This window comes from Dendrobates tinctorius, unplaced genomic scaffold, assembly GCF_039654945.1.
Source record: "Dendrobates tinctorius isolate UK_male_01 unplaced genomic scaffold, ASM3965494v1 ptg000063l, whole genome shotgun sequence".
NCBI classification, from domain to species: Eukaryota; Metazoa; Chordata; class Amphibia; order Anura; family Dendrobatidae; genus Dendrobates; species Dendrobates tinctorius.
Window position 1 is genome coordinate 25,592,532 of NW_027361731.1, and position 24,139 is coordinate 25,616,670.

Sequence of the window (24,139 nt, forward strand, 5' to 3'; positions counted from 1 at the left end):
GTGAGCAAATGGAACAGACAAGTAGAAATGATCAGCAATTAGCAAGACAACTCCTATAAAGGAGTGGTTCTGCAGGGGGGACCACAGACCATTTTTCTGTTCTCATCCTTGGCCGTTGTTTTGGTCACTTTTGTATTTTGTCATTGCTCTCACCCCTAGAGGTACTGTACAGTAGCATGAGGCGGTGTCCACCTACAGAAGTGGCTCAGGTAGTGCAGCTCATCCAGGATGGCACATCAATGCAAGCTGTGGCTAGAAGGGTAGCTGTCAAAATACAAAAATGGTTAAAGCATTTGTATTTTGATATATGTTGTTTTTTGGTATGCACCTGTTCAGATTAATTCTTGGTGTGTCAGTCAGTTTTCTGTTATAAGAAGGGTAGCTGTCTGTCAGCAGCGTCCAGAGTGTGGAGCAGATACCAGGAGACGTGGAGGGGGCCGTAGGAGGGCAACAACCCAGCAGCAGGACCGCTACCTCAGCCTTTGTGCAAGGAGGAGCAGTGTCAGAGCCCTGCAAAATGACCTCCAGCAGGCCACTAACATCCATGTGTCTGCTCAAACTGTCAGAAACAGACTCCATGAGGGTGGTATGAAGGCCCGATGTCCACAAGTGGGTGTTGTGCTTACAGCCCAACACCGTGCAGGGCGATTGGCAGATTTCACATTGACGCCCTGTACTCCTCATGGATGAGAGCAGGTTCACACTGAGCACATGTGAGAGTCTGGAGACGCCGTAGAGAGCGTTCTGCTGCTGGCAACATCCTTCAGCATGACAGGTTTGGCAGTGGGTCAGTAATGGTGAGGGGTGGCATTTCTTTGGAGGGTCGCACATCCCTCCATGTGATCCCCAGAGGTAGCCTGACTGCCATTAGGTACCGGGATGAGATCCACTGGGAGACCATAGGCCAGTGCAGTGAGCCCTGTGTTCCTTCTGATGCATGGCAATGCTAGGCCTCACATGGCTGAATTGTCAAGCTGTTCCTGCATGATGAAGGCATTGAAGCTATGGGGACTGGCCCGCCCGTTCCCCAGACCTGAATCCAATCGAGCACCTCTGCGACATCATGTCTCGCTCCATCCACCACGTTGCACCAAAGACTGCCCAGCAGTTGACTGATGCAGTACTCCAGGCCTAGGAGATCCCTCAGGAGAACATCCACCGCCTCATCAGGACCATGCCCAGGCGTTGTAGGGAGGTCATACAGGCACGTGGAGGCCACACACACTACTGAGCATCATTTCTTTGTCTAGGACTTTCCACTGAAGTTGCAGCAGCCTGTAATTAATTTTTCTCTTTGATTTTGAGCACCATTCCAAATCCAGACCTCCATGGAAAGTCTTCTAGACAAAGAAATGATGCTCAGTAGTGTGTGTGGCCTCCACATGCCTGTATGACATTGATCAATGTTTTATTGTTCTCAGCACATTACACTACGTAATAAATTGCTCAGCCCACACATCCTAAGAATTCTGGGAGTTGTAGTTTCTCAACTGGTGTGGCCTGCAGGCTCAGACTATAACTGCTCTGACGCATCCCCCCCACCCGTTCTGCGTATGCAGCTTCAGTGCAGACTTTTGCGTAAAAAGGGTTTATAGTCTGTATTTAGGAAACCGGAGCTAGTGCCACTTCAATTAGTGCGAAACTACAACTACCAGCATGCCCTGACCGCATGAGTGTTGGGAAGGAATTTTTGCAAGTTGTAGCATTAGACATAGGGCTGCACCTGAGCTGTGCACGCAAACAATAGAGATCAATTATTATTATTTCTTTATTCTAGAGGTTTGCAGAAGTTTACACACCCTGTCGAACTGTAATGCGCTGGATTTGGATGAACGCTTTTATTAAAAATAAAAAAACTCTCAAAGATTAAAGGCATCATCCTAAAAATAAATAGTTCTCTTTATGGCCACCAATACTCGGGCCTTCAGAAACAGACCGACCTGGTGTCCTGGGCAGATCCCAATACTATGACGCACGCTTCTGAGAAACCCCCCCATCTGGACACTTTGTTCTGGTATTACGTGACCCAAGACGCCCCTTAGGACACTCAGTTGGCTTTTAACCTCTTGGCGGCGGCCATGTTGGCAGCGTCGTCCAGGTCTCGTTTGGCGCTGGGGACGGGTTTGGAGGGGCTCGGGGCCACGGCCTCTGGTTCCTGCAGCCGCTGTTCCCTCTTCTGCTTTCGCTCCTCCAGTTCTTCCAGATCTTCAGCAAACAAGGCCCGCAGCGGTGCCATCAGCTTGGGGAGGGTCTGCAGGTCGCGCAGACGGATCTGAAACGCAGCGACGGATACAGTTGAGTAAAGAGATCGCAGCAGCGTGACATTCCAGAGGCTAAGAAGCAACTGACCCTCATGTGATCGAAGGAGACCCCGACCTTCCCGCTGAAGCCGTCGTTCATCAGAGGCAGCTTGGCGTAGCGCTGACTGAAGTGGTTCAGCATCATGAAGTCAGCATTCATGTCCATCCCAACGGCGATGGCCTGCGAGGTTGTGCTGCAAGGGACGAGGATGGGTTACAGCAGAGGCAGGCAGGCAGGCGGGCGTGCGTGCGGCCCCCTGGGGCTACAGCAGAGGCGGGCGGGCGTGCGGCCCCTTGGGACTACAGCAGAGGCGGGCGTGCGGCCCCCTGGGGCACGAGGGCTACAGCAGTCTGACAAACGGCCCCATGGGGAACGGGGGCTACAGAACAGCTGGGCGTGTGTTCTGCTTCACCGGCGCTGTACCTGTGCGCCTTGTCAATGGCATCCTGCTCCAGCCCGTCCTCCAGCGTGGCCTCGTGGATCAGCAGGCTAGCGTCCTTCCCTGATAAAATATGCATCATGTTAAGGAATTGCTATTTAGGCGACTGCCTCACAAATGGCCTCTCGCGCTGCCGCCATCTTACCCATCCTGACGAGAGCGTCGCACGGCATGGTGTCCCCCGAAAACACCAGTTTCCAGCCGGACTGGTGGACAATGGCGCAGCCGAATGCGTTCCTACAGTGACGGACGAAGCAGGTCTGAAACTGAACGGGGAAGAGGAGGTCACGTGATTATCCTCCAGTCAAACCCAGAGCTGCGCTCACAGTTCTTCTCTGCGCCCAGCCGATAGCCTTGTACACTGACAGAGCGCATCTCTGGAGGTGACCGGCGTTCTGTGTAGACGCTGCACCTTTTCTAGCCGGTACGTCTCCAGCAGGGCGGCGATCAGGCCTCGAGTCTTGGGACAATCCACTTCTGCAGTTTCCATTAAACTCCAGGATGGGACGAAGCTGCGGAGGAACCAATCAGTAAGAAATCACAGAGCTGTGCCATGCCGCCTGCAGCGCCCCCAGAGGGGAAGTGAGGTATTACACAATGTCCCATCACATCAGGGGGTTGTGTGTGATGGGAGGACCAGCAGCTGGCTGCAGCGATCACAATCGGCAGCGGCCTCACCTGATTTTGTGGAGGACCTCCTGGCAGTTGTCATTGTATTGGTTTATCCAGGTCATGAGGATGGTAGGTCCTATCACCATGATGGGGCTGAACGGCTTCCCCAGAGACACCTGGAGCAGAACACAACGTATCAAGAGCAGCGGGGGCCCCGACGCGTGGCCCCCAAGAGGATTGGCACCAACCCTGGATATATTAGATAATAAAGTCTCCTGCAAACAGCACCACCATCTCTGCTGGCTGCAGGTGGTACTGCAGCTCTTGTGATGGTCCCACGGCAGTCCCTTATCTCGTACTCACCAGCGCCCGCTCTCGTTCCAGCACCAGACGGAAGAGACCCTGCGGGACATAAAGAAGAGTTACCCTCCGGCCATAGCGCCGCCATCTGGGGGCACTCAGCCGCGGTCTTACCGTGTGGTGGTCAGCGTGGATGTGGGATATGAAGACTGCGGAGAGGCGGCTCAGGATGTCGTCCACGCGGTCTCCGTAGTGTCGGTGCAGTTGCCCGAACGTCCCCTCGCCGCAGTCCAGGAGCAGCAGGGCGGAGGGGCTGCAGAGTAAGGAACGTAAGGTTACTATGGTGGGCTTGGGGGTGCATGCCGCCCCGGAGGTGTTCACTTACCTGATGTGGACCAGGGTGCTGCTGACATTACGCGTCTTCATGGGGATCGCGGAGCCCGTCCCTAGAAACACGACCTCCGGATGCTGCGCGTTGCCCTCTGCGGGACAGGGAGAGCTAATACTATCATCCCATCACCATCGGGGGGGGCGTCCCATAATGGAGATCAGGGGTTGCCGATAATGGTAGGAGCCCTGTACTCACCCGCGGCCAACGTGTCCTCTGCCTGCAGGAGCCTCCGACACTCCTCCACTGCCCTCCCGAACCCCGGCAGCTCCATCGCCTCCTTCACAAACTCACAGGTTTGTTTTTGGGCCACTTGATCTCTGCAAAAAGCAAATCAGCAAAAGAAGGGTGAAAATACCCCCCTTCAAGGGCGGAGCAGAGAAACACAAACTTCAAAGCCCCGCCCCTGAGGAGCCACATTCCATACATTGGTCTGCTCACCTCTGCCAGCCCACCAGGGGTCTCAGTTGGTATTTCAGCAGGCACTCTGCCCGCACCCCGGGCCCAGCGGACGCCTCATCCTTCACCAAAATGGGAAAACTATTAGTTAGGATCAATAAGAAAGTGGAGAAAAGGAAAGAGGCGACTCACGGCGAGGGGCCGGATCTCCGGGAGCTGCGGGAAGATATCCGGGTGGATCAGGTGCAGCTGGCTCTGGACCTTGTAGCTGCTCAGGTTATGTACGGTGGAGGTGTGCTCGTTCAGGAGAAGGTGCTCCGTGCTGGGGCCGAACCTGGGGGCGAGAATGAAGCTCCATCACATCTATACACTATAGGGGGCTTCTGAAGTTAGGATGCTCCCATTCATAGAGACCCCCACTGTTCTCAAGAATCGGGGGCCCCTACTGCAGCCCCTGAGCGCCGACAGGCGAGCAAAAGTCATTTCCTGTACTCTGTTGCCCTCCGGTGGTGACTCAGCAGTATGAGAGCGGCGCTCACCTCTCCATCCACTGCCGGTACGTGCTGCGGTTGAGAATGTGTTCGGGGGTCATGTGTATCACCAAGGCGGCCGCCGTCTCGGCTTCACCCTCCTGATACCTGGAAGAAAAGAAAAGAAGTAAGCCTGCAGCTCCTGCCCCGCCGCCGTCACACGGATGCCTCCCCGCCGCCGCACCTCTTCCATGCCGCATTCTCAGTGACGGGAGCTATGAAGTCTTCGCTTGGACACTCCACCACGATAAAGGTCGGGCCGGGGATAGAGGGGTCCAGGACGTCTGCAGGGGAGATCTGGTGGTCGGAGTCGACCAAACATCGACCAATCAATAAACAGAAAATGCCGGCCAATGCAAGGCTGGATATTTGTCCTGTTACCTCTTTGCCTTCATACATGACACTTCTGCCGGCCTTCAGCTGTGCAATGAGAGGCCCGATCTCCCGCGTCCCCCTGTGGTGGAGACAATGGTGAGCAGAGCAGTGCATCCCCGCATGGTCCCTCCCCCCGACAGGGCGCAAGGAGGCGCTGCCAGAGTCCCTCTCCCCCAGGGCGCCAGGCCTGCACAGAGCATAATGCATTCTCCCAGAATGCTAATCATCGGGCGCTGTGCAAGCAGAAGATGCTGGGAGATTTCAGCTCTGCAGAATTGCGAGTTCTGCTCTGGAGGGACACGTACACTGGGAGCCCAATTTCCTTCGCTTTCACCACCAGGAAGTGTCCTTTTCTGTCATGGAGCTGAAAACAGAGAAGGAAACTTATGTCAGCGATCTATTGCCGCCTGTTATCAGCCATTTCCCACCGGACTCCGGGGGGATTCTCACCTTGCAGATGTAGGAGATCACACTGGGCGGGGATCTACTGGAGGGTCTGCCCCTGAAATCTAGAAGACATTAGCATCAGTCGTGCTCGTGCGCCCGGCACCCCTCTCCCCCGAGCCTCACCCCTCCGATCTCCCATCATACCTGGAGATGTTCTCCCTGGTCTTGGTTCTGACCGACTCCCATCATCCTCAGGTTTTGGAGACCTCGGGGGGCTCCCCAAAGTTTTCTCACCAACTGCAATAAAAAAAAAAAAAAAAAAAAAAAAAAATATGCATTTCCCCTTCTGTCCACTAGAGGTCAGTAAAACAGCCACACTACAGAGCAGCTCACTTTACAGCTGCTGCAAAGCTTGTTCCATATCACAACATGGCGCCTGGGCCGTGACAGCAGCGCGCAGGGCGCTCAGGACTTACGGAGGACGGTGGGCACCTGTGTGACAGCCATGGTCTCGTCACTGTACAGGGGATCGGTGTACGGTTGCACGTCTGCGGAGAAGGACAGTGATGAGTGACGCACCCCCAGACACCAGTTACCTCCGGCCCAGGCCCCAGCTCTCACCCACAGTCAGGCCGTCCATAGGTCCACAGTACGACTTAATGGCCTGGAGGAATTTTTTCTGTGAAGAAAAAAAATCCAAAAATGTTCTGCATGCTTTACACTGCAGCTCTGCTCTATATGAGAGGCTCAGCTTTCCATGCTCAGTCCCCATGCTTTACACTGCAGCTCTGCTCTATATGAGAGGCTCAGCTTTCCATGCTTTACACTGCAGCCCTGCTCTATTTGAGAGGCTCAGCTTTCCATGCTCAGTCCCCTTGCTTTACACTGCAGCTTTGCTCTATACGAGAGGCTCAGCCCCCATGCTTTACACTGCAGCTCTGCTCTATATGAGAGGCTCAGCTTTCCATTCTCAGTCCCCTTGCTTTACACTTCAGCTCTGCTCTATATTAGAGGCTCAGCTTTCCATGCTCAGTCCCCATGCTTTACACTGCAGCCCTGCTCTATATTAGAGGCTCAGCTTTCCATGCTCAGTAGCCATGCTTTACACTGCAGCCCTGCTCTATATTAGGATGCAGGAATCAGCAGCTCCATCTGTTATACTCTCATCATCTCTCTTCACTCGAGGCTAAGCTTTCCATTCTCAGTAGCCATGCTTTACACTGCAGCCCTGCTCTTTAGTAGAGGCTCAGCTTTCCATGCTCAGTCCCCATGCTTTACACTGCAGCTCTGCTCTATATGAGAGGCTCAGCCCCCATGCTTTACACTGCAGCTCTGCTCTATATGAGAGGCTCAGCTTTCCATGCTCAGTCCCCAAGCTTTACACTGCAGCCCTGCTCTATATGAGAGGCTCAGCTTTCCATGCTCAGTCCCCATGCTTTACACTGCAGCCCTGCTCTATATGAGAGGCTCAGCTTTCCATGCTCAGTCCCCATGCTTTACACTGCAGCCCTGCTCTATATTAGAGGCTCAGCTTTCCATGCTCAGTCCCCATGCTTTACACTGCAGCTCTGCTCTATACGAGAGGCTCAGCTTTCCATGCTCAGTCCCCAAGCTTTACACTGCAGCTCTGCTCTATATGAGAGGCTCAGCTTTCCATGCTCAGTCCCCATGCTTTACCCTGCATCCCTGCTCTATATTAGAGGCTCAGCTTTCCATGTTCAGTCCCCATGCTTTACACTACAGCCCTGCTCTATATTAGAGGCTCAGCTTTCCATGCTCAGTAGCCATGCTTTACACTGCAGCCCTGCTCTATATTAGGATGCAGGAATCAGCGGCTCCATCTGTTATACTCTCATCATCTCTCTTCACTCGAGGCTAAGCTTTCCATTCTCAGTAGCCATGCTTTACACTGCAGCCCTGCTCTTTAGTAGAGGCTCAGCTTTCCATGCTCAGTCCCCATTATTTACACTGCAGCCCTGCTCTATATTAGGATACAGGAATCAGCGGCTCCATCTGTTATACTGTCATCATCTCTCATTAGAGGCTAAGCTTTCCATTCTCAGTAGCCATGCTTTTCAGCTTCCCATTCTCTGTGGCCATGCTTTACACTGCAGCCCTGTTCTTCAGCTTCCCATTCTCATTGGCCATGCTTTACACTGCAGCCCTGCTAATATATTAGAGGCTCAGCTTTCCATTCTCAGCCCCCATGCTTTACACTGCAGCCATGCTCTTCATTAGAGGTCCAGCTTTCCACTCTCAGTGGCCATGTTTTCAGCTTCCCATTCTCAGTAGCCATGCTTTACAATGCAGCCCTGCTCTATATTAGAGACTCAGCTTTCCATGCTCAGTCCCTATGCTTTACAATGCAGCCCTGCTCTATATTAGGACGCAGGAATCAGCGGCTCCATCTGTTATACTCTAATCAACTCTCTTCATTAGAGGCTAAGCTTTCCATTCTCAGTAGCCATGGTTTACACTGCGGCCCTGCTCTTCAGCTTCCCATTCTCAGTGGCCATGCTTTACACTGGAGACCTGCTCTTCAGCTTCCCATTCTCAGTGGCCATGCTTTACACTGCAGCCATGTTCTTCAGCTTCCCATTCTCAGTCCCCATGCTTTACACTGCAGCCCTGCTAATATATTAGAGGCTCAGCTTTCCATTCTCAGCCCCCATGCTTTACACTGCAGCTATGCTCTTCATTAGAGGCTCAGCTTTTCATTCTCAGTGGCCATGCTCTTCAGCTTCCCACTGCAGCTCTGCTCTATAGTAGAGGCTCAGCTTTCCATTCTCAGTCCCCATGCTTTACACTGCAGTCCTGCTCTATATTAGAACGCAGGAATCAGCGGCTCCATCTGTTATACTCTGATCATCTCTCTTCATTAGAGGCTCAGCTTTCCATGCTCAGTCCCCATGCTTTACACTGCAGCTCTGCTCTATATGAGAGGCTCAGCTTTCCATTCTCAGCCCCCATGCTTTACACAGCATCCCTGCTCTTTAGTAGAGGTTCAACTTTCCATTCTCAGTAGCCATGCTTTACACTGCAGCCCTGCTCTTTATTAGAAGCTCAGATTTCCATGCTTTACACAGCATCCCTGCTCTTTAGTAGAGGCTAAGCTTTCCATTCTCAGACCCCATGCTTTACACTGCAGCCCTGCTCTTTATTAGAAGCTCAGATTTCCATGCTTCACACAGCATCCCTGCTCTTTAGTAGAGGTTCAGCTTTCCAATCTCAGTCCCAATGCTCTTCACTGCAGCCCTGTTCGCTAGGATCAGGATGGGGGCGGGGGTGTCACTTACCAGCTGTGGGGGTCCGGAGAGAGTACACTTAGGGAGCCCCAAGTCTCGCAGTGTCAGCAGTACACCTGCAGGGGTAGCAGAGAAGACTGATTGGAGGGGGTCCGAGGCTGGAGACCCTGATAATTACCACAATGGCCGCCTCCGCTCCCTGGTGGTCCCGGCACCCACCCGACAGCCCCCCGACGTTGGCCCAGTCCATCCTGGTGATGAAGACGTTGTCCAGACGCGAAAGCTTCACCCTGAGGAGCGAGAACACAAGACGCGACCAATCAGCAGCGGCGGGGCGGTCACATGACCGGGATTGTACACCGGGCTCATATATCAGCTCTTACTTGTTCTCGTGCATAAGTCTCTGTGCCCCCTCACCACAATTAAAGAGATACCTGGAGAAAGAGGAGTGGACAAAGGGTTAAATGGGCAGCAACTTACAGCCCCCCCCCCCCCCCCAGAGTCCAGCTGAAAGGTGGGCAGAAACCACATCCTGGACCACCAGGGATCCCAGCATTAACCATCTCACTGCCCCAGACCACCAGGGCCCTGCCATTACCACCCTCACTGCCCCAGACCACCAGGGATCCTAACATTTTCACCATCACTGCCCCAGACCACCAGGACCCTGCCATTACCACCGACACTGCCCCAGACCACCAGGACCCTGCCATTACCACCGACACTGCCCCAGACCACCAGGACCCTGCCATTACCACCGATACTGCCCCAGACCACCGGGACCCTGCATTACCACCGGGACCCTGCCATTACCACCGTCACTGCCCCAGACCACCGAGACCCTGCCATTACCACCGCCACTGCCCCAGACCACCAGGACCCTGCCATTACCACCGTCACTGCCCCAGACCACCAGGACCCTGCCATTACCACCATCACTGCCCCAGACCACCAGGGATCATAACATTAAAAAACAAAGAAAAAAGAATGAACCAGCTCACCCACAGCAGCATATGGCTCGCTGAAGCACGGCGTTCACACGTGTAGCACTGATGAGACAGGAGGCCGCGAGCGTTTGAAACGTGTAACTATATCTCGCCATATGAACTCTGCCACTGCCCTGGTATTTTAAGAAGCATTTTCTAATAAATTTTTGGATTCAAAGAAGCTGGAACACATTGCCTTTACCTCACCCCAACATTAACCCCGTCACTGCCCCAGACCACCAGGGACCCTAACATTAACCCCATTCAAATTCGCAAGACGACTTCACTGCATTCAAACAAGCAACACTCGCTTTCAAATCTGCCCTCACCCCTGCTAAACAGGCCTACTTCACAACCCTCGTATCTTCCCTATCCTACAATCCCAAACAGTTATTCAAAACTTTCAACTCCCTCCTCCGCCCACCACTGTCCCATCCAACCTCCCTCATCTCTGCCGAGGACTTTGCCACACACTTCAAAAATAAGATCGACCAAACAAGGCAAGTCTTCATCACTCAACCACCACAACCCCTTTGTATACCAGACCAATGCCCAAACCCCATAACCTCACTCTCCAACATCACTGAAGGGGAGCTTAGTCGCCTCTTCTCCAAATCGCACCTCACAACCTGTGCACTTGACCCCATCCCATCCCACCTCCTCCCCAACCTCACCACCACACTTATCCCATCCCTAACCCACCTCTTCAACCTATCACTAACGTCCGGTACCTTCCCTTCTGCTTTTAAACATGCCACAATCACGCCTATCCTTAAAACGCCAACCCTCGACCCAACCGCTATGTCCAGCTATCGCCAATATCACTGCTCCCAGTCGCTTCCAAACTCCTGGAACAGCACGTCCACGCTGAACTTTCCTCCCACCTCTCATCTACCCTGCTCTTTGACAACCTACAATCTGGTTTCCGCCCCCATCACTCCTCTGAGACAGCCCTGACCAAAATTACTAACGACCTACTTACAGCCAAAGCGAACAGACAGTACTCTATACTCCTGCTTCTAGACCTGTCCTCTGCATGCGACACAGTTGACCACTGCCTCCTACTACAGATCACCTCCTGCTTTGGAATCAAAGACCTCACCCTGTCCTGGATCTCCTCATACCTCTCCAACCGCACATTCAGCGTCTCCCACTCCCACACCACCTCCTCATCCCACCCTCTCTCTGTTTGAGTCCCCCAAGGCTCTGCTCTAGGACCCCTACTCTTCTCAATCTATACACTTGGTCTGGGGCAACTCAAAGTCCCACAGATTCCACTACCACCTTTATGCCGATAACACTCAGATCTACCTCTCTGGCCCAGACGTCACTTCTCTGCTGTCCAGTATCCCGGAGTGTCTATCAGCCATATCCTCCTTCTCCTCTCGCTTCCTCAAGCTCAATGTGGACAAATCTGAACTCATCATCTTTCCTCCATCTCACAGATCTTCCTTACCTGACATCACAATTAATGACATCACACCTTCCCCAGTACCAGAAATCCGCTGCCTCGGAGTAACCTTTGACTCTGCCCTGTCCTTCACACCGCACATCCAAGCTCTTTCTACCTCCTGTCGCCTCCAGCTCAAAAATATTTCCAGAATCCGTCCTTTCCTCAGCCCTCAATCTACTAAATTGCTTGTGCATGCCCTCATCATCTCCCGCCTCGACTACTGCAACATCCTTTTCTGTGGTCTCCCTGCTAACACCCTCGCACCTCTCCAGTCCATCCTTAACTCTGCCGCCCGACTAATTCATCTCTCTCCTCGCTACTCCTCCGCTTCTCCCCTCTGCAGATCTCTTCACTGGCTCCCATTCCCTCAGCGTATCCAGTTCAAATTACTAACACTGACCTACAAGGCCACCAATAACCTGTCTCCCCCATATGTCTCTGAACTAATCTCCCGATACCTTGCCTCACGTAATCTCCGGTCCTCCCAAGACCTCCTTCTCTCCTCCACACTTATTCGCTCCTCACCCAACCGCCTCCAAGACTTCTCCCGAATAGCCCCTATTCTCTGGAATTCTTTGCCCCAACAAGTCCGGCTATCAACCACACTCGGATCCTTCAGCCAGAACCTGAAAACCCACCTCTTCAAGAAAGCCTACAGCCTGCAATGACCCCGCTGCCTCCTCACCACCACCGGAGCCACCGCCTCACCACTACTGGAGCTGCTGAAGCCCACCAACCTACTGTCTCCTTCCCCACCATCCTGTAGCATGTAAGCCCGAAAGGGCAGGATCCTCTCTCCCCTCTATATCAGTCTGTCATTGTTAGTTTACTGTCAGTGATATCTGTAATTTGTATGTCACCCCTTCTCATGTACCGCACCATGGAATCAGTGGTGCTCTATAAATAAATAATTCACTGCTCCAGACCACCAGGACCCTGCCATTAACCCCTGCCTGCCCACGGTATCGCCCCTTACACCGCTGCCCGTGTTATATCTGGGGGTCCCGGCGCAGTCACCTGTTGTGGTCTGAGAACACATAGACGGAGGCCCCCGCGTCTCTGCTGCCGGCCGCCACCACCTGCACATACACCACGGCCGGGCCATGGCGCTCTCCGGCCTCCTGCTTCGCCCTGTTCTTTATGTGCCGCAGAGGTTCCTTCGGAGCTTTGCTCTTCCGGCCGCTGTAGGCCCGAGCCTCGGGCTGGGACATAGCAAGGACACGGGCGAGGCGCCTCCGCAGCAGGCCTGATAGCCCCATACACCCGCCACTGCGTGAGGGACGCAAGACCATGTGCTTCACCGCCAGCCAATCAGCGGCGCCTGCACCACGGTCACATGACATACCATCCAATCACAGCGGGACGCCTACAAGGACGCTCAACCCAGCACCGGAAAGTTTTTTCGTTGCTTGGCCAACAAGGAACCAATAGCAGGCCGGCAGCGACAAGAACGGAGTTGACAGGGAATAATGTCACCGGAAAGGGCGGGACCTCATAAGACAGGTGACGCTAGGAGAGCAGAAGGTGGCGCTGTGCTAACGCTGCTGGGAAGGAGAGGACTGAGGGGCCGCACACTCTGTATACAGCAGGGAGAGAGGACACAGGACTCGGTGTGAGGAGAGGACTGAGGGGCCGCACACTGTATACAGCAGGGAGAGAGGACACAGGACTCGGTGTGAGGAGAGGACTGAGGGGCCGCACACTGTATACAGCAGGGAGAGAGGACACAGGACTCGGTGTGAGGAGAGGACTGAGGGGCCGCACACTGTATACAGCAGGGAGAGAGGACACAGGACTCGGTGTGAGGAGAGGACTGAGGGGCCGCACACTGTATACAGCAGGGAGAGAGGACACAAGACTCGGTGTGAGGAGAGGACTGAGGGGCCGCACACTGTATACAGCAGGGAGAGAGGACACAGGACTCGGTGTGAGGAGAGGACTGAGGGGCCGCACACTGTATACAGCAGGGAGAGAGGACACAGGACTCGGTGTGAGGAGAGGACTGAGGGGCCGCACACTGTATACAGCAGGGAGAGAGGACACAGGACTCGGTGTGGAGAGGACTGAGGGGCCGCACACTCTATACAGCAGGGAGAGAGGACACAAGACTCGGTGTGAGGAGAGGACTGAGGGGCCGCACACTCTATACAGCAGGGAGAGAGGACACAAGACTCGGTGTGAGGAGAGGACTGAGGGGCCGCACACTGTATACAGCAGGGAGAGAGGACACAGGACTCGGTGTGGAGAGGACTGAGGGGCCGCACACTCTATACAGCAGGGAGAGAGGACACAAGACTCGGTGTGAGGAGAGGACTGAGGGGCCGCACACTGTATACAGCAGAGAGAGAGGACACAGGACTCGGTGTGAGGAGAGGACTGAGGGGCCGCACACTGTATACAGCAGAGAGAGAGGACACAGGACTCGGTGTGAGGAGAGGACTGAGGGGCCGCACACTCTATACAGCAGGGAGAGAGGACACAAGACTCGGTGTGAGGAGAGGACTGAGGGGCCGCACACTGTATACAGCAGAGAGAGAGGACACAGGACTCGGTGTGAGGAGAGGACTGAGGGGCCGCACACTGTATACAGCAGGGAGAGAGGACACAGGAGTCGGTGTGGAGAGGACTGAGGGGCCGCACACTGTATACAGCAGGGAGAGAGGACACAAGACTCGGTGTGAGGAGAGGACTGAGGGGCCGCACACTCTATACAGCAGGGAGAGAGGACACAGGACTCGGTGTGGAGAGGACTGAGGGGCCGCACACTGTATACAGCAGGGAGAGAGGACACAAGACTCGGTGTGAGGAGAGGACTGAGGGGCCGCACACTGTATACAGCAGGGAGAGAGGACACAGGACTCGGTGTGAGGAGAGGACTGAGGGGCCGCACACTGTATACAGCAGGGAGAGAGGACACAGGACTCGGTGTGAGGAGAGGACTGAGGGGCCGCACACTGTATACAGCAGGGAGAGAGGACACAGGACTCGGTGTGGAGAGGACTGAGGGGCCGCACACTCTATACAGCAGGGAGAGAGGACACAAGACTCGGTGTGAGGAGAGGACTGAGGGGCCGCACACTCTATACAGCAGGGAGAGAGGACACAAGACTCGGTGTGAGGAGAGGACTGAGGGGCCGCACACTGTATACAGCAGGGAGAGAGGACACAGGACTCGGTGTGGAGAGGACTGAGGGGCCGCACACTCTATACAGCAGGGAGAGAGGACACAAGACTCGGTGTGAGGAGAGGACTGAGGGGCCGCACACTGTATACAGCAGAGAGAGAGGACACAGGACTCGGTGTGAGGAGAGGACTGAGGGGCCGCACACTGTATACAGCAGAGAGAGAGGACACAGGACTCGGTGTGAGGAGAGGACTGAGGGGCCGCACACTCTATACAGCAGGGAGAGAGGACACAAGACTCGGTGTGAGGAGAGGACTGAGGGGCCGCACACTGTATACAGCAGAGAGAGAGGACACAGGACTCGGTGTGAGGAGAGGACTGAGGGGCCGCACACTGTATACAGCAGGGAGAGAGGACACAGGAGTCGGTGTGGAGAGGACTGAGGGGCCGCACACTGTATACAGCAGGGAGAGAGGACACAAGACTCGGTGTGAGGAGAGGACTGAGGGGCCGCACACTCTATACAGCAGGGAGAGAGGACACAGGACTCGGTGTGGAGAGGACTGAGGGGCCGCACACTGTATACAGCAGGGAGAGAGGACACAAGACTCGGTGTGAGGAGAGGACTGAGGGGCCGCACACTATATACAGCAGGGAGAGAGGACACAAGACTCGGTGTGAGGAGAGGACTGAGGGGCCGCACACTGTATACAGCAGGGAGAGAGGACACAGGACTCGGTGTGAGGAGAGGACTGAGGGGCCGCACACTGTATACAGCAGGGAGAGAGGACACAGGACTCGGTGTGGAGAGGACTGAGGGGCCGCACAATGTATACAGCAGGGAGAGAGGACACAGGACTCGGTGTGAGGAGAGGACTGAGGGGCCGCACACTGCATACAGCAGGGAGAGAGGACACAGGACTCGGTGTGAGGAGAGGACTGAGGGGCCGCACACTCTATACAGCAGGGAGAGAGGACACAAGACTCGGTGTGAGGAGAGGACTGAGGGGCCGCACACTGTATACAGCAGGGAGAGAGGACACAAGACTCGGTGTGAGGAGAGGACTGAGGGGCCGCACACTCTATACAGCAGGGAGAGAGGACACAAGACTCGGTGTGAGGAGAGGACTGAGGGGCCGCACACTCTATACAGCAGGGAGAGAGGACACAAGACTCGGTGTGAGGAGAGGACTGAGGGGCCGCACACTGTATACAGCAGGGAGAGAGGACACAGGACTCGGTGTGGAGAGGACTGAGGGGCCGCACACTGTATACAGCAGGGAGTGAGGACACAGGACTCGGTGTGAGGAGAGGACTGAGGGGCCGCACACTGCATACAGCTGGGAGAGAGGACACAGGACTCGGTGTGAGGAGAGGACTGAGCGGCCGCACACTCTATACAGCAGGGAGAGAGGACACAGACTCGGTGTGAGGAGAGGACTGAGGGGCCGCACACTGTATACAGCAGGGAGAGAGGACACAGGACTCGGTGTGGAGAGGACTGAGGGGCCGCACACTGTATACAGCAGGGAGTGAGGACACAGGACTCGGTGTGAGGAGAGGACTGAGGGGCCGCACACTGTATACAGCAGGGAGTGAGGACACAGGACTCGGTGTGAGGAGAGGACTGAGGGGCCGCACACTGTATACAGCAGGGAGAGAGGACACAGGACTCGGTGTGAGGAGAGGACTGAGGGGCCGCACACTGTATACAGCAGGGAGAGAGGACACAGGACTCGGTGTGAGGAGAGGACTGAGCGGCCGCACACTCTATACAGCAGGGAGAGAGGACACAAGACTCGGTGTGAGGAGAGGACTGAGGGGCCGCACACTGTATACAGCAGGGAGAGAGGACACAGGACTCGGTGTGAGGAGAGGACTGAGGGGCCGCACACTGTATACAGCAGGGAGAGAGGACACAGGACTCGGTGTGAGGAGAGGACTGAGCGGCCGCACACTCTATACAGCAGGGAGAGAGGACACAAGACTCGGTGTGAGGAGAGGACTGAAGAGCCGCACACTGTATACAGCAGGGAGAGAGGACACAGGACTCGGTGTGAGGAGAGGACTGAGGGGCCGCACACTGTATACAGCAGGGAGAGAGGACACAGGACTCGGTGTGAGGAGAGGACTGAGGGGCCGCACACTGTATACAGCAGGGAGAGAGGACACAGGACTCGGTGTGGAGAGGACTGAGGGGCCGCACACTGTATACAGCAGGGAGTGAGGACACAGGACTCGGTGTGTGGAGAGGACTGAGGGGCCGCACACTGTATACAGCAGGGAGAGAGGACACAGGACTCGGTGTGAGGAGAGGACTGAGCGGCCGCACACTCTATACAGCAGGGAGAGAGGACACAGGACTCGGTGTGAGGAGAGGACTGAAGAGCCGCACACTGTATACAGCAGGGAGAGAGGACACAGGACTCGGTGTGAGGAGAGGACTGAGGGGCCGCACACTGTATACAGCAGGGAGAGAGGACACAGGACTCGGTGTGAGGAGAGGACTGAGCGGCCGCACACTCTATACAGCAGGGAGAGAGGACACAAGACTCGGTGTGAGGAGAGGACTGAAGAGCCGCACACTGTATACAGCAGGGAGAGAGGACACAGGACTCGGTGTGAGGAGAGGACTGAGGGGCCGCACACTGTATACAGCAGGGAGAGAGGACACAGGACTCGGTGTGAGGAGAGGACTGAGGGGCCGCACACTGTATACAGCAGGGAGAGAGGACACAGGACTCGGTGTGAGGAGAGGACTGAGGGGCCGCACACTGTATACAGCAGGGAGAGAGGACACAGGACTCGGTGTGAGGAGAGGACTGAGGGGCCGCACACTGTATACAGCAGGGAGAGAGGACACAGGACTCGGTGTGAGGAGAGGACTGAGGGGCCGCACAATGTATACAGCAGGGAGTGAGGACACAGGAGTCGGTGTGAGGAGAGGACTGAGGGGCCGCACACTGTATACAGCAGGGAGTGAGGACACAGGAGTCGGTGTGAGGAGAGGACTGAGGGGCCGCACAATGTATACAGCAGGGAGTGAGGACACAGGAGTCGGTGTGAGGAGAGGACTGAGGGGCCGCACACTGCATACAGCAGGGAGAGAGGACACAGGACTCGGTGTGAGGAGAGGACTGAGGGACCGCACACTGTATACAGCAGGGAGAGAGGACACAGGACTCGGTGTGAGGAGAGGACTGAGGGGCCGCACACTGTATACAGCAGGGAGAGAGGACACAGGACTCGGTGTGAGGAGAGGACTGAGGGGCCGCACACTGTATACAGCAGGGAGAGAGGACACAGGACTCGGTGTGGAGAGGACTGAGGGGCCGCACACTGTATACAGCAGGGAGTGAGGACACAGGACTCGGTGTGTGGAGAGGACTGAGGGGCCGCACACTGCATACAGCAGGGAGAGAGGACACAGGACTCGGTGTGAGGAGAGGACTGAGGGGCCGCACACTGCATACAGCAGGGAGAGAGGACACAGGACTCTGTGTGAGGAGAGGACTGAGGGGCCGCACAATGGATATAGCAGGGAGAGAGGACACAGGACTCGGTGTGAGGAGACGACTGAGGGGCCGCACACTGTATACAGCAGGGAGAGAGGACACCGGACTCTGTGTGAGGAGAGGACTGAGGGGCCGCACACTGTATACAGCAGGGAGAGAGGACACAGGACTCGGTGTGAGGAGAGGACTGAGGGGCCGCACACTGTATACAGCAGGGAGTGAGGACACAGGAGTCGGTGTGAGGAGAGGACTGAGGGACCGCACACTGTATACAGCAGGGAGAGAGGACACAGGACTCGGTGTGAGGAGAGGACTGAGGGGCCGCACACTGTATACAGCAGGGAGAGAGGACACAGGACTCTGTGTGAGTAGAGGACTGAGGGGCCGCACACTGTATACAGCAGGGAGAGAGGACACAGGACTCGGTGTGAGGAGAGGACTGAGGGGCCGCACACTGTATACAGCAGGGAGAGAGGACACAGGACTCGGTGTGAGGAGAGGACTGAGGGGCCGCACACTGTATACAGCAGAGAGAGAGGACACAGGACTCGGTGTGCGGAGAGGACTGAGGGGCCGCACACTGTATACAGCAGGGAGAGAGGACACAGGACTCGGTGTGAGGAGAGGACTGAGGGGCCGCACACTGTATACAGCAGGGAGAGAGGACACAGGACTCGGTGTGAGGAGAGGACTGAGGGGCCGCACACTGTATACAGCAGAGAGAGAGGACACAGGACTCGGTGTGCGGAGAGGACTGAGGGGCCGCACACTGCATACAGCAGGGAGAGAGGACACAGGACTCGGTGTGAGGAGAGGACTGAGGAGCCGCACACTGTATACAGCAGGGAGAGAGGACACAGGACTCGGTGTGGAGAGGACTGAGGGGCCGCACAATGTATACAGCAGGGAGAGAGGACACAGGACTCGGTGTGAGGAGAGGACTGAGGGGCCGCACACTGTATACAGCAGGGAGAGAGGACACAGGACTCGGTGTGAGGAGAGGACTGAGGGGCCGCACACTCTATACAGCAGGGAGAGAGGACACAGGACTCGGTGTGAGGAGAGGACTGAGGAGCCGCACACTGTATACAACAGGGAGAGAGGACACAGGACTCGGTGTGGAGAGGACTGAGGGGCCGCACAATGTATACAGCAGGGAGAGAGGACACAGGACTCGGTGTGGAGAGGACTGAGGGGCCGCACACTGTATACAGCAGGGAGAGAGGACACAGGACTCGGTGTGAGGAGAGGACTGAGGGGCCGCACACTGTATACAGCAGGGAGAGAGGACACAGGACTCGGTGTGAGGAGAGGACTGAGGGGCCGCACACTGTATACAGCAGAGAGAGAGGACACAGGACTCGGTGTGAGGAGAGGACTGAGGGGCCGCACAATGTATACAGCAGGGAGAGAGGACACAGGACTCGGTGTGCGGAGAGGACTGAGGGGCCGCACACTGCATACAGCAGGGAGAGAGGACACAGGACTCGGTGTGAGGAGAGGACTGAGGGGCCGCACACTGTATACAGCAGGGAGAGAGGACACAGGACTCGGTGTGAGGAGAGGACTGAGGGGCCGCACAATGTATACAGCAGGGAGAGGACACAGGACTCGGTGTGAGGAGAGGACTGAGGGACCACACACTGTATACAGCAGGGAGTGAGGACACAGGACTCGGTGTGAGGAGAGGACTGAGGGGCCGCACACTGCATACAGCAGGGAGAGAGGACACAGGACTCGGTGTGAGGAGAGGACTGAGGGGCCGCACACTGCATACAGCAGGGAGAGAGGACACAGGACTCGGTGTGAGGAGAGGACTGAGGGGCCGCACACTGCATACAGCAGGGAGAGAGGACACAGGACTCGGTGTGAGGAGAGGACTGAGGGGCCGCACACTGTATACAGCAGGGAGAGAGGACACAGGACTCGGTGTGAGGAGAGGACTGAGGGGCCGCACACTGTATACAGCAGGGAGAGAGGACACAGGACTCCGTGTGAGGAGAGGACTGAGGGGCCGCACACTGTATACAGCAGGGAGAGAGGACACAGGACTCGGTGTGAGGAGAGGACTGAGGGGCCGCACAATGTATACAGCAGAGAGAGAGGACACAGGACTCGGTGTGAGGAGAGGACTGAGGGGCCGCACACTGTATACAGCAGGGAGAGAGGACACAGGGCTCTGTGTGAGGAGAGGACTGAGGGGCCGCACAATGTATACAGCAGGGAGAGAGGACACAGGACTCGGTGTGAGGAGAGGACTGAGGGACCGCACACTGTATACAGCAGGGAGAGAGGACACAGGACTCGGTGTGAGGAGAGGACTGAGGGACCGCACACTGTATACAGCAGGGAGAGAGGACACAGGACTCGGTGTGAGGAGAGGACTGAGGGACCGCACACTGTATACAGCAGGGAGAGAGGACACAGGACTCGGTGTGAGGAGAGGACTGAGGGACCGCACACTGTATACAGCAGGGAGAGAGGACACAGGACTCGGTGTGAGGAGAGGACTGAGGGGCCGCACACTGTATACAGCAGGGAGAGAGGACACAGGACTCGGTGTGAGGAGAGGACTGAGGGACCGCACACTGTATACAGCAGGGAGTGAGGACACAGGAGTCGGTGTGAGGAGAGGACTGAGGGGCCGCACAATGTATACAGCAGGGAGAGAGGACACAGGACTCGGTGTGAGGAGAGGACTGAGGGGCCGCACACTGTATACAGCAGGGAGAGAGGACACAGATCTCGGTGTGTGGAGAGGACTGATGGGCCGCACACTGTATACAGCAGGGAGAGAGGACACAGGGCTCTGTGTGTGGAGAGGACTGAGGGGCCGCACAATGTATACAGCAGGGAGAGAGGACACAGGACTCGGTGTGAGGAGAGGACTGAGGGGCCGCACACTGTATACAGCAGAGAGAGAGGACACAGGACTCGGTGTGAGGAGAGGACTGAGGGGCCGCACACTGCATACAGCAGGGAGAGAGGACAAAGGACTCGGTGTGAGGAGAGGACTGAGGGGCCGCACAATGGATATAGCAGGGAGAGAGGACACAGGACTCGGTGTGAGGAGACGACTGAGGGGCCGCACACTGTATACAGCAGGGAGAGAGGACACAGGACTCGGTGTGAGGAGAGGACTGAGGGGCCGCACACTGTATACAGCAGGGAGTGAGGACACAGGAGTCGGTGTGAGGAGAGGACTGAGGGGCCGCACACTGTATACAGCAGGGAGAGAGGACACAGGACTCGGTGTGAGGAGAGGACTGAGGGGCCGCACACTGTATACAGCAGGGAGAGAGGACACAGGACTCGGTGTGAGGAGAGGACTGAGGGGCCGCACACTGTATACAGCAGAGAGAGAGGACACAGGACTCGGTGTGAGGAGAGGACTGAGGGGCCGCACACTGTATACAGCAGGGAGAGAGGACACAGATCTCGGTGTGTGGAGAGGACTGATGGGCCGCACACTGTATACAGCAGAGAGAGAGGACACAGGACTCGGTGTGAGGAGAGGACTGAGGGGCCGCACACTGTATACAGCAGGGAGAGAGGACACAGATCTCGGTGTGTGGAGAGGACTGAGGGGCCGCACACTGTATACAGCAGGGAGAGAGGACACAGATCTCGGTGTGTGGAGAGGACTGATGGGCCGCACACTGTATACAGCAGAGAGAGAGGACACAGGACTCGGTGTGAGGAGAGGACTGAGGGGCCGCACACTGTATACAGCAGGGAGAGAGGACACAGGACTCGGTGTGTGGAGAGGACTGATGGGCCGCACACTGTATACAGCAGGGAGAGAGGACACAGGACTCGGTGTGAGGAGAGGACTGAGGGGCCGCACACTGTATACAGCAGGGAGAGAGGACACAGATCTCGGTGTGTGGAGAGGACTGATGGGCCGCACACTGTATACAGCAGAGAGAGAGGACACAGGACTCGGTGTGAGGAGAGGACTGAGGGGCCGCACACTGTATACAGCAGGGAGAGAGGACACAGGACTCGGTGTGTGGAGAGGACTGATGGGCCGCACACTGTATACAGCAGGGAGAGAGGACACAGGGCTCTGTGTGAGGAGAGGACTGAGGGGCCGCACAATGTATACAGCAGGGAGAGAGGACACAGGACTCGGTGTGAGGAGAGGACTGAGGGGCCGCACACTGTATACAGCAGGGAGAGAGGACACAGGACTCGGTGTGAGGAGAGGACTGAGGGGCCGCACACTGTATACAGCAGAGAGAGAGGACACAGGACTCGGTGTGAGGAGAGGACTGAGGGGCCGCACACTGTATACAGCAGGGAGTGAGGACACAGGAGTCGGTGTGAGGAGAGGACTGAGGGGCCGCACACTGTATACAGCAGGGAGAGAGGACACAGGACTTGGTGTGAGGAGAGGACTGAGGGGCCGCACACTGTATACAGCAGGGAGAGAGGACACAGGACTCGGTGTGAGGAGAGGACTGAGGGGCCGCACACTGTATACAGCAGGGAGAGAGGACACAGGACTCGGTGTGAGGAGAGGACTGAGGGGCCGCACACTGTATACAGCAGGGAGAGAGGACACAGGACTCGGTGTGAGGAGAGGACTGAGGGGCCGCACACTGTATACAGCAGGGAGAGAGGACACAGGACTCGGTGTGAGGAGAGGACTGAGGGGCCGCACACTGTATACAGCAGAGAGAGAGGACACAGGACTCGGTGTGAGGAGAGGACTGAGGGGCCGCACACTGTATACAGCAGGGAGAGAGGACACAGGACTCGGTGTGAGGAGAGGACTGAGGGGCCGCACACTGTATACAGCAGGGAGAGAGGACACAGGACTCGGTGTGAGGAGAGGACTGAGGGGCCGCACACTGTATACAGCAGGGAGAGAGGACACAGGACTCGGTGTGAGGAGAGGACTGAGGGGCCGCACACTGTATACAGCAGAGAGAGAGGACACAGGACTCGGTGTGAGGAGAGGACTGAGGGGCCGCACACTGCATACAGCAGGGAGAGAGGACACAGGACTCGGTGTGAGGAGAGGACTGAGGGGCCGCACACTGTATACAACAGGGAGAGAGGACACAGGACTCGGTGTGGAGAGGACTGAGGGGCCGCACACTGTATACAGCAGGGAGAGAGAGGACACAGGACTCGGTGTGAGGAGAGGACTGAGGGGCCGCACAATGTATTCAGCAGGGAGAGAGGACACAGGACTCGGTGTGAGGAGAGGACTGAGGGGCCGCACACTGTATACAGCAGAGAGAGAGGACACAGGACTCGGTGTGAGGAGAGGACTGAGGGGCCGCACACTGCATACAGCAGGGAGAGAGGACACAGGACTCGGTGTGAGGAGAGGACTGAGGGGCCGCACACTGCATACAACAGGGAGAGAGGACACAGGACTCGGTGTGGAGAGGACTGAGGGGCCGCACACTGTATACAGCAGGGAGAGAGGACACAGGACTCGGTGTGAGGAGAGGACTGAGGGGCCGCACAATGTATTCAGCAGGGAGAGAGGACACAGGACTCGGTGTGAGGAGAGGACTGAGGGGCCGCACACTGTATACAGCAGGGAGAGAGGACACAGGACTCGGTGTGAGGAGAGGACTGAGGGGCCGCACACTGTATACAGCAGGGAGAGAGGACACAGGACTCGGTGTGAGGAGAGGACTGAGGGGCCGCACACTGTATACAGCAGGGAGAGAGGACACAGGACTCGGTGTGAGGAGAGGACTGAGGGGCCGCACACTGTATACAGCAGAGAGAGAGGACACAGGACTCGGTGTGAGGAGAGGACTGAGGGGCCGCACACTGCATACAGCAGGGAGAGAGGACACAGGACTCGGTGTGAGGAGAGGACTGAGGGGCCGCACACTGTATACAGCAGGGAGAGAGGACACAGGACTCGGTGTGAGGAGAGGACTGAGGGGCCGCACACTGTATACAGCAGGGAGAGAGGACACAGGACTCGGTGTGAGGAGAGGACTGAGGGGCCGCACACTGTATACAGCAGAGAGAGAGGACACAGGACTCGGTGTGAGGAGATGACTGAGGGGCCGCACACTGCATACAGCAGGGAGAGAGGACACAGGACTCG

General features: G+C 56.4%; 1 protein-coding gene across 1 annotated transcript; it reads right to left on the reverse strand.

Annotated features, from left to right (window-relative positions):
• Window positions 1-1,750: 1,750 nt before the first annotated feature.
• ELAC2 (elaC ribonuclease Z 2) lies at window positions 1,751-12,845 on the reverse strand. Its single transcript, XM_073579696.1, has 24 exons — window positions 12,433-12,845; window positions 9,360-9,410; window positions 9,196-9,266; window positions 9,028-9,092; window positions 6,353-6,410; window positions 6,208-6,279; window positions 5,936-6,028; window positions 5,795-5,853; window positions 5,650-5,708; window positions 5,351-5,423; window positions 5,154-5,266; window positions 4,979-5,077; window positions 4,632-4,773; window positions 4,482-4,561; window positions 4,239-4,360; window positions 4,038-4,134; window positions 3,827-3,965; window positions 3,716-3,754; window positions 3,419-3,528; window positions 3,153-3,252; window positions 2,886-3,006; window positions 2,725-2,803; window positions 2,350-2,494; window positions 1,751-2,272 (listed from the first exon to the last, which is right to left on the reverse strand). Exons 1-24 carry the CDS (start codon window positions 12,756-12,758, stop codon window positions 2,048-2,050), a joined length of 2,538 nt encoding a protein of 845 aa, XP_073435797.1. The 5' UTR covers window positions 12,759-12,845; the 3' UTR covers window positions 1,751-2,047.
• Between the last annotated feature and the right edge of the window lie 11,294 nt (window positions 12,846-24,139).

What these genes read in the sequence shown, in the direction of transcription:
- ELAC2 (XM_073579696.1), bottom strand. Translation starts at nt 12,758, where the DNA reads ATGTCATGTGACCGTGGTGCAGGCGCCGCTGATTGGCTGGCGGTGAAG. An exon ending in GTGTTCTCAGACCACAACAG is followed by an intron (nt 9,411 to 12,432) that starts GTGACTGCGCCG and finishes CTCTTTCTCCAG; the next exon opens with GTATCTCTTTAATTGTGGTG. An exon ending in TATGGACGGCCTGACTGTGG is followed by an intron (nt 6,280 to 6,352) that starts GTGAGAGCTGGG and finishes CCTTCTCCGCAG; the next exon opens with ACGTGCAACCGTACACCGAT.